This window comes from Pimephales promelas, chromosome 10 (assembly GCF_988280905.1).
Source record: "Pimephales promelas chromosome 10, fPimPro1.hap1.1, whole genome shotgun sequence".
NCBI classification, from domain to species: domain Eukaryota; kingdom Metazoa; phylum Chordata; class Actinopteri; order Cypriniformes; family Leuciscidae; genus Pimephales; species Pimephales promelas.
Genome location: NC_142778.1, coordinates 33,570,422 through 33,580,304, shown reverse-complemented (window position 1 = coordinate 33,580,304; position 9,883 = coordinate 33,570,422). Strand labels below are relative to the sequence as shown.

At 35.3% G+C, this 9,883-nt stretch overlaps 2 protein-coding genes across 13 annotated transcripts in view; one reads left to right on the top strand and one right to left on the bottom strand.

The window, feature by feature from the left end:
- The first annotated feature begins 419 nt into the window (after positions 1-419).
- Positions 420-2,518, top strand: c10h11orf58 (chromosome 10 C11orf58 homolog). The gene is made up of 5 exons (XM_039683814.2): positions 420-580; positions 996-1,079; positions 1,176-1,236; positions 1,741-1,850; positions 1,959-2,518. Exons 1-5 carry the CDS (start codon positions 524-526, stop codon positions 2,151-2,153), a joined length of 507 nt encoding a protein of 168 aa, XP_039539748.2. The 5' UTR covers positions 420-523; the 3' UTR covers positions 2,154-2,518.
- A 1,098-nt stretch (positions 2,519-3,616) lies between these two features.
- plekha7a (pleckstrin homology domain containing A7a) overlaps positions 3,617-9,883 on the bottom strand; it is a 95,468-nt gene continuing 89,201 nt past the window's right edge. For 11 of the 12 annotated variants that reach the window (XM_039683894.2, XM_039683896.2, XM_089116504.1 and 8 more), the window contains 4 exons: positions 6,366-6,521; positions 4,211-4,344; positions 3,993-4,132; positions 3,617-3,912 (listed from right to left, as the gene is read on the bottom strand). In XM_039683894.2, coding sequence (XP_039539828.2) covers positions 3,890-3,912; positions 3,993-4,132; positions 4,211-4,344; positions 6,366-6,521 — 453 coding nt within the window. In that variant the 3' untranslated portion in view covers positions 3,617-3,889. Of the gene's footprint in view, positions 4,133-4,210; positions 4,345-6,365; positions 6,522-9,883 lie in introns of all 12 variants that reach the window. The other variant, XM_089116506.1, reaches the window with a different exon arrangement.

Sequence of the window (9,883 nt, the reverse complement as noted above, 5' to 3'; positions counted from 1 at the left end):
GGAAGCTACAAGTCAATGCTTTTTCGTTGTTCAATGTGCACAGGCCTGGGTCGAATCCAGTTGAAGCTCTTAATTTTGAGCTCTCAATGTGCTCCAGATTGATGCATTTAACCTTAAAATGTACCAAATTTTCTTGCGGGGGAGCATGCCCCCGAACCCCCTTAGAGAGACAGGGGTCTACGTAACATGCCCAAATTTAAATGACACATCCATCCCCCACACTTTTCAAAAGCTTGCTACGCCTCTGGTTGTTACACCCAAAAATCAACTAGGTTTCAACAATGCTGTCTGTCTATAGGATGGATATGGTCAAATGGTTTGTTGAAAACAAACAAACAAAATATTAGGTTTACATTAAGTCATTTACAGCCTCGTAGACTCGATTTTGCGTCGTTGTAACTACAACTCCCAAGATGCATTGCGCGCAGGTTCTCGATAGCTGCTAGCTGCTATGCTAGTTAAACGGTGAAGCAGGCAGGCAGTGGTTGATTTGACCACTGTTGTTTAAAAAAAACCTTTGATAATGAGTTCTTCAGACGAAAAATGTAAAGGCACAAAACGACCCGCATCTCCAGATGAAGTATGTGATTTCCATCATCATGTATTTTTGAATTGAATAACGAGCAGATCTGGCATTTTGGTGTACCAGAAATGTTAGCAGATTGTTAGCAGTGGGTTGCAACTATTTTTAAATGTTAGTCGTGTGCTAAAGGAGTTACACATGCATCTTACCAGTGTATTATCTGCCTTTTCGGTACTTTATTCTGATTAGACTATAAATAATTTTGCATAACTACTGTAGCTACTGTAGATAATTCAGTTCCAGGTGATATGCGTTTTTTGCATTCATAGATAAACGTCATTTTAATGTTTATATGTATATTTAAAATGTATATTATGTTTAAAAATAAATATTTCCTTATTAAAACTAATTGTTAAGTGCCTTTCTATAACACTAATGAATCAACTGAATCTGTTTTAACCTGTTAATGCAGACAGGATCCACAAAATGGACAAAGGCAGATTTAGGGACAGACGAAAGGAAGCAGAAGTTTCTGAGGCTGATGGGAGCAGGAAAGGTACATTTCTTTCTGTTATTAAATCATCTCAAACAAGTATTAACTAATTAGAACATGAACATCACGCATTCTTTAATTGTTTTCATGCATTGACAGAAAGAGCACACTGGACGCCTTGTTATTGGGGATCACAAGTCAACTTCCCATTTCCGCAGCGGTGAGTCTCTAGGGTGGAAGTGAAGGGTTGCTGGAAAGTAATTGCTGTCTCCTATTGTTTTGGATGAGACACTTCAAAATCCCCGGTTTTATGGGGACTGGATCAGATGACATCCTAACGCCACATATCCTTTTCCCTGCAGTGCAGCTTTAGAGAACATGCTCAGACCTTTAAACCAACCACCGGTAATGTTCTGTCATTTACTGTGCACATAGGACTACGTTACAATGCAGTGTACACTTGTAAAATATTAATCAACTACCTTATTACAGTTTCTTATTGATAAACGCTGTGTGAAACAAACCATGAGGGAGACATTTTATCGAAATGCGAAAATTCTATATACTGACAACTGTATATTCATTTATATATGGTACACTTCTTTGCCATTTTTGCTTTGATGCTGATATAGCAATAAATATGTATACTGGCAAATACTGACAAGTATGATGGTCTTTTATCGTTTGTAATGATGTTATATTGTATTTGTTTGTGTGTCTGTAGGGTCAGAGGATCAGAAGATTAACGCAGAGCTTGAACACCAGTATCAACAGGGTCTGGATGGGAAGATGTCAGGGAGAAACAGGAGACACTGCGGCCTGGGCTTTAGTGAGGTCTGAGCACTCTAATAATAAGCTGTGGTGTGAAATAATGTTGATCCTTGAAAATTTCATATTGGGAACTGCAGAATGTGAGCAAACTGCTGTGCTTCCTCTTCACAGCCCGATCCGCCCACTGAGAGGCCGAGCGCCGCTGTGCCCGAGTCGTCGGACGGTTCAGAAAAGCCCAGTGAACAACCATCAGAACCACACGAGGAAGAGAAAACACCTAACACAGAGCTCAAAAAAAAGGAGGAGCACACAGACTCAGAGGATAAGAAAAAAACTTTTAAAATGGCGTTTGTAAAAGCCACATAAATGGCTTTTTTGTTGTTGTTCTTGTTTTTTTCTCCTAAAATGTTCTAGTAATTGATTGAGAGTGAGAGCATCTTTAAAATGGATTTTTTTATTTTTTTTTTTAAAGAAATAAGTACGTCTGTGCCATGTTATTTGGACTTGCTTGAACTTGTTGAGAACTATTTCTTCCCTACAAATTAAAGAAATAGTTCCTACAAGAAAGGAAATCCGGCCTCAATCTACTCAGCTCCAAAATTTCATATGAACACGAGGATGAGCAGAAACTGAGGTTCTCATGAAACTGAGATACATTAAGTTGCAGACAAAATGTCCATTGTGTGTATCAAGTCAATGTGTGAATATCAATAAAGAGAAAAATGATTCTGTGATTGTGATTATAAAACTTACCATATATATAGGGCACGTACACAAGAGTAAATGTTCTTGTTAAAGGAGTAGTTCATTTAAAAAAAAAAAAAAACTTTTGCTGATAATTTACTCACCCCCATGTCATCCAAAATATCCAGTCATTCTTTCTTCAATCAAAATGAAATTTAAGATTTTTGATGAAAACATTCCAGGATTTTTCTCCATATAATGGAGCCAAATGGTTCAAGGTCTAAAAGATACTTTCAGTGCAAACTTTAAACTGTTCAAAGGCCTTTAAATGATTCCAGACAATGAATGTGTCTTATCAAGTGAGTTTTATAAGCTTAAATGATCACCTTGCTCTGTTCTGTGACACGCATTCGTGACTCTCCTGTTCAAAGTCGTTCATCAAAATGAACGAATCTTTTTTCGTGTCATTTGATTCATTCAACGAACGAAATGAACAAATTGACTCGGAAAAAGATTCGTTCATTTTGATGAACGACTTTAAACAGGAGAGTCACAAACGAGCATCACAGAACAGAGCAAGGTGAGCATTTGTGCTTATAAAACTTAAACTTTTTTTTTTAAATGAGCGATCGTTTCGCTTGATAAGACCCTTATTCATCGTCTGGAATCGTTTAAAGCCCTTTGAACAGTTTGCACTGAAACTGTCTTTTGGACCGTTTGGTTCCCATTGAAGTCCATTATATGGAGAAATCCTGGAATGTTTTCCTCAAAAACCTTCATTTCTTTTCGACTGAAGAAAGAAAGACATGGACATCTTGGATGACATGGGGGTGAGTAAATTATCAGCAAAAGTTTTTAAAAAAAAAGTGAACTACTCCTTTAAACTGGTAAATATAACACCTCGTGCATGCAAACAATTATAAAATTATAGACAATTTAGAAATTGAATAATGATGTTTTAAAATAAAACGGTACATGTAAGTGTAATAACTTTGTGACGTACTTTATTTAAAGCATGCGCTCTCTATTGTCTTTCAGAGTATTAAAATTATGATTTTTAATGATGAATCAGATAACATGGAAAATGACAGCTTACTTGAGTTTTGCACAATAAAAACACTGCAAGTATTTTACAATCAAATATAGTAATTTTGATATTATTTATTAAATACATAACACAGCAAACGATTAAGTACCTTAAGTCACGATTACATTTTAACAAAACATATCGTCATGCAAAATAAACCATTTTCGATGTTAGGATAATAAAACCGTAGCTGGTAATGAATAAAAACATATAAAACGTTCTGAACATCAGAGAACCTGAACGATAGAATGTGAATTATAAATATTTTTATACAAAAAAAATCCACAAAAATATTGTTCTTTGGATTCCCAAGGAAGCTTATCAACACAATTTAGCTCTCAGACATGGCTTTGGCTGCAAAACAAAACATTAAAATTACTTTAAAATGTCAGGACAATATTGTGTATGATACAATGTTCAATATAAAATCTCACCTATGACCTGCTTCCTCTTGATGGAGGCCTCTGTGGCGAGAGCACGAGGGACGCTCATGATCCTATCCTGATGCCGAAGAGCGTTATCCAGCTCAGAGAAATCGATCTGCTCTGCATCCGACTGTCCCATAGACGTCCCGCTGAAATATCAGAACGGAAGACTCAACATCTAAGCACATAGTCCATTTACATGTGCGCATCTTATTTTCCCAGCGTACCTCGACTTAGACAGAAGGCTCTTTATCTTTGCTACGGTGCGAGAACGAACCTCCTTCTCTTCTGGAGTGAGCTCTTCATCTGACTCCACGTCCATGAGTCGCTTTGGGATGGGCACCTTCTGTGGTGTAGACAGCTGAGGCGGGACAGGGGGGGAAGTTCACCAGTGCATTACAAGTAACGCGAGTTGTGTAATCAGATTACTTTTTTCAAGTAGTAAAGTAACATTACTTTTAAATTTACTTCAATACTTTTTCAAACCCATTTATTGACTGACAGCGCTCCTCATGTTGAGAGAAATCAGGAGTGAGTGCAGAGGTGTTGTGTGTGTGTGAAAAATGCACTGTAAAAAATATTTTCAAGATTTGTTATCACAACATATTTTCTTTTGTCAAATCAACTTTATAATAATTTATTTAGTTGAGATAACTTATTATTTTGAGTTTCTGATGGTTAAATTAATCTCCTTCATTGTATTAACTCACTTTTTCCAGTTCAATCAACTTAAAATTTTAAGGCAACCCAGGTTACTTACTTTTATAAGTTAAACCAACAATATTTTTTTACAGTGTGATGGTTATTTTAAATCTAGATTAAAAGTGAACATGGATTTACTCATCTCACTTGCACAAGATTCAGTATTGCACAAAATGTATAAGAACAATGAAATGCAAACTCAGAATATTACACACACCTACAATAATTAATTAAATGATGCAGGTATACTTTATGTATTTAATCTCACTTTGTTAACCACTATCGATGTTCGATTATCCAATTAAACCACAATACTAAGCAAAAATGACTTTAGATATACATCACGATTTGTTTAATTTTTGTTCGTTTTGTTGACTTGTTTTCTTCTGCGATCCAGAATGGCAGAACAGCTGAAAGGTTTGTTTGAGCGGCACCCTCTAGTGTACAGATGTAAATTTGCAATTTCCTTCACTTGAGAACTTATGGTGTGAAAGGGCCTTTACATTTGCCAAAACTTTACTTTTTATTGTTATTAAAAGACAAATATGCAAGCCCAGCCCAGGTGAGAAAAAGTATTGCAAAAAGTAACATAAAAATTTCCATAAAAACTAACTTAGTAATGCAATTAGTTACTTTGTTAAGGTGCAATGTAATATTATAATGCATCATTTTTAAAAGTAACTTTCCCCAATATTGGCTGTAAAAACAGAGGAATCAACAGGGTTTATCTCAAATCAAGATCTCAACTTGGTTATAATTAACTATAATTGAACCCTATAAAGCAGCCTATATGCGCATGCACATATATAAACATGATCAAACCTTCACTGACAAACCCGTTGTACACGATCTTCTGTCGTCTGTTTGATAGTTTATACTGTTTTAGCAAATAAAAGCTCTTGTAGTATATGATACAAAAACGTCCTCCTTCAAGTCATAGTGCACGTGTCTTTTTGCTGTGAAAGGTTTTACTTATTTTTATGAAGTAAATGTAAAAATAACTTAGTTATATTTCCAAAAAAACACCTACTGGACTGAAGAATCTCAGTTACTTACTACCTATTCATATGTTTTTAGAAGTGCATTATATACTGTACATACACAACAAAATCCCCAGTGTTAAATGAACACTAAAGCAGTGTTAAAGTGAATGAGATAATTTATTGATTAATTGAGTGATGATTGAGTATTATTGAAGACACCTGATGGTGTCACCTTTTCTATTTATGCGTCTGGCTGTTATAACTCATGTACAGCAGCCAAACAAAAAATAAAATTAACGATTTAAGGGTCAAAAGCCCAACAAAAGTGAACACTGATCACCATAATGATGACTTAAAATTACAGTTTTCTCCTGCTTGTTAGGCGTCTTCAATAATGCTCAATTATCACTCAATTATTCACTTAATTATCTCATTAACTTTAACACTGCTTCAGTGTTCATTTAACACTCTGCTCAGAGTTTATATAATTCACATAATCAGTGTTAATTTAACACTGGGGATTTTGCTGCGTATGTATTTTGCTGCGTATGTATTCTGCTATACTGTTATAAAGATCTTTACAAGTTATCAGAATTTCATCTTATTTGTTGAACAAATATCATAAATATCAGCAGACAAATGCACCAGATTACATATTCTCACTTAGTTTGGGCGTCTGAACATAATTAAACTGTACCTCTTGGGTAAGATCGAACTCATAGTCCACATGCTCCAGCTCCTGTTCGCTCATTGGCCGGGCCTCGACCGTCAGCCATTCATCTGGTGCCGGCCGCTGAGATTTGGTGAGTAAGGTTTGTTTCGGTCGCTGCAAATCAATGACTTTTTCCCATCCCTACTAGGGCGAAGACAACAATATACAATATTTAGGCAACACACACAACACAATTCCTCTGGAAATTAGCCTTGATACTGGATTTAAAACCTAATATGGTTCAAACACAACATCTTTAAGGTGAGGGAGCTGATATCACTTGTGAAATTATAAATGATTTACAGATCAACTGGTCCAAACAAGCTTTTTGTAATATCTGTAGTTAACAGTTTGAGGAAAATCAAATGTCTGGCATCCATTTGCATGCTTTTGTAGTTCTCCTGCACTTACATTCAAGCCTGAAGAGACAGGAAAATAAGAGGGAAAACAGTTGTTTACTTACATGCGTTAGACAAGTGTGTCACTGTTGCAAATCAAACCCATCACCAAATTACAACATGCTGTAGAACTTTGTAGTTGAACACATCTAACCATGCATAGCTTCCAATCAACATGAACAATGAAACGATCGTGCAAAACCATCCATTCGTCCTTACTTAAAGGAACACTCCACACCGTTTTTTGAAATAGGGCTTATTCACAGTGTCCCCTACATTAAAATAGTTTGGCAAAAGCATTTTTTTTTCCAAAGTGCATGCATTGTCTTAGTTTGGCAGCGCCGACGCTAGCTTAGCTTAGCATAATGAATGGAATCCTATGTTGCCAAGTAGCATGTCGTGAGTAAAAGTGATTAAAAAAAACACAACAAAAAACAAACCTAATTACTTCTTGTGGCCTGTGTATTCACAACGAGTACAAATACTGTATTTCAACTTAAGACTAGGCGATTAAATCTGTAAAACCTGTTTGAGGAAACCGATTGCCTTAAATCATTTAAGTTTATTAACTCAAACAATTTAAGCATAAAAAAAATATTTGATTTGTTTCCAAGTAACTCAATAACTTATTGTTATGATAACATGGGTAAATAAAGTTAATAGTACTAATTAGTTACTATAACTTAAATCTATCAAGTACACTCTAAGCCCAAATAAGTTGGTAGAACTCAAATCACTTTAAATAGTATAAACTTAGTTAGCTTTAAAAGCTAATCTGCTGACGTATTACATGCTAACATATTAGAAACAGTATGTTACAAGCACAGAAGCACTTGCTGTATGAGCGTAGTAATATAAAGGGATAATTTGCTCTCAAATCAAGCTGAATGCACCACTTGTCACCACGATGGTAACTATCCGAAAGCCAACATTAACAGAAATTCTTCTAAATTAGCATAACAAGACACACTTAACATTAATCTTACACACAAAAAACCTTAATTTTAGCATTTACACTATCTTTCGAGTGCCATCGGCAAATCATGCTGGGAAATAGTATCCCAGCCATTTCACTTAAACTTAAGTTTGTCTAAATTAAAATAAATAATTTCATCAAACTCAAAACAATGAAACAGTTCAGTTTACTTAAAATATATCAGTTCTGTGAACTTGAAAGAAAAAGAAAGTGCTAAATACTCATTCGTTGAATTTAAGTTTGTCCTACTCAAACCAATTATTTATTTTGACCGTTATGGTTTACAATATTGATTTGGGACTATATTAGGTTGAATCACAGGCGAAGCACTGCTGTAGGATTCCATTCATTATGCTAAGCTAAGCTAGCGTCAGCGTTGCCAAACTAGGACAAAATTGTTTGGCAAAAGCATTTTTTTCAATGTATGGGACACTGAATAAGCCCTATTTCAAAAAACGGGCTTGTTCGGGAGTGTTCCTTTAACCAGTAAGAGGATACCATCTACAACTCAGTAGTCAGTTTACTGCAGTGAAAAACAAGGCATTTAGACAACTTCTCATTTTATTTGTGCCTTTAGTGCAAAACCCAAAATTCAGATGTTGGTGGATTGATGTACATTTTATTTTCTCAGTTTAGTTGTGATTTAATGGTTCTTTTTTTCTTCTGACAAACAGGCTAACAGTGATGAAGGTGCTGGTGTGGTGAAAGACCACGATGAGTGCAGTCTTCTGTCCTGTAGATTCTACATTTGGACTGGAAGCCAAAGACTTTAAGAGTAGATGGCCTTAAAGCTAACAGACAAACTGCGGCTTTGATTTCATTGAGTCTTCAAGGAAAAAAACTCAGCCAAATATCTACAGAGGCGTTAATGTATTGGGGATTTTAACGGTTTAGAGGAAAGTTGTTTTAATTGATAATTATGTCAAGGTGGTTAGTTTGAAACTTGGGTTAGTAACTCAAAGGTTAGGGTTAGTCACCTTTCTCATTGGCAGCAAAATTTATGGAGAAGCGAGTGAACTTTTTCCATTTTTATTAAGTTGGCCAAACTGAAATTGGTGTTAGTATGATATCAGTTATAACTGAATGATAAAATATGGTAACACTTTACTTGAAGGGGTGTGCATAAGACTCACATGACACGAAATATGTTATGAATATGAAGTAGGGTTTATGCATGTTTATGACTGTCATTAAGTGTCTTTCACTCAATAATGACATTTTGAATGCAAATTACATTGTTTAAGTCATTTTATCTTAACATTAAGTTAAGTTAAACTGTCATGTGGTTGGCTTTGACATTGGCTGTCATGAGGCCATTATAACTGTGTCATGAATATTTTTCATGACCTCAACTACAGTGGTATTAATTGAATTTGTCATTAAAAAGTTATAATGGCTTCATGACAGCCAATGTCAAACCCAACCACCTGTCAGTTTAATGTAATGTTAACCAATAAAGGTTTGATAATTAATCTGCTATGTCATGTTTATGACAGGTTGTGTTGTCTTAGAAATGTCAAGTTGTCATGACAAAGACACTGACAGGTTATGATGTATTGGTTTATGTCAAGGTGTCTTAACAAAGACATCTCAAACAATGTCATATTTGCATTAAAAATGTCATAGCTGAGCAAATTACACTTAATGACAGTTGTCACAAACATGCATAAAACGTAATATTGTCATATGTCATGATTATGAAGGTGTCATGTTAGTCATATGCACACCCCTTCAAGTAAAGTGTTACCAAAAAGTTTCATAAATTACGTCTGAATGGTGTCAATTGTCCCATGAATAAGTGGGCAGCATGACTCACGGATATTTGTGAGCCGAGTATTGCATTGGTTTTCGATTGAATTAAGTGCTTGATTGTAAAAGCATTTCTCAGATGCAATTGGAAAATTCGATTGAATGCAAAAATGTGATCGAAGTAATCAATCATTAAATGAAAAGTCAGTCAGAGACATAGTTTAGAGACAGTGAGCAACAAAAATACCTTTGGATGCACCATGATTAAAAAACAAAAAAGACAAAGGTGATTTTGAGCAAAGAAAACCCAAATATGAGTCAGCTCCGGCTGATTACTCTGAGTACAGTAAATCGAAAGGTGGTTGAGCGTTTGATTGGGC

Bases quoted from the DNA above. Each gene is read 5' to 3' on its own strand.
- c10h11orf58 (XM_039683814.2), top strand. From the start codon at position 524: ATGAGTTCTTCAGACGAAAAATGTAAAGGCACAAAACGACCCGCATCT. The intron at 1,237-1,740 runs GTGAGTCTCTAG...GTGTGTCTGTAG, and splicing joins AACTTCCCATTTCCGCAGCG to GGTCAGAGGATCAGAAGATT. The intron at 1,851-1,958 runs GTCTGAGCACTC...TCCTCTTCACAG, and splicing joins GCGGCCTGGGCTTTAGTGAG to CCCGATCCGCCCACTGAGAG.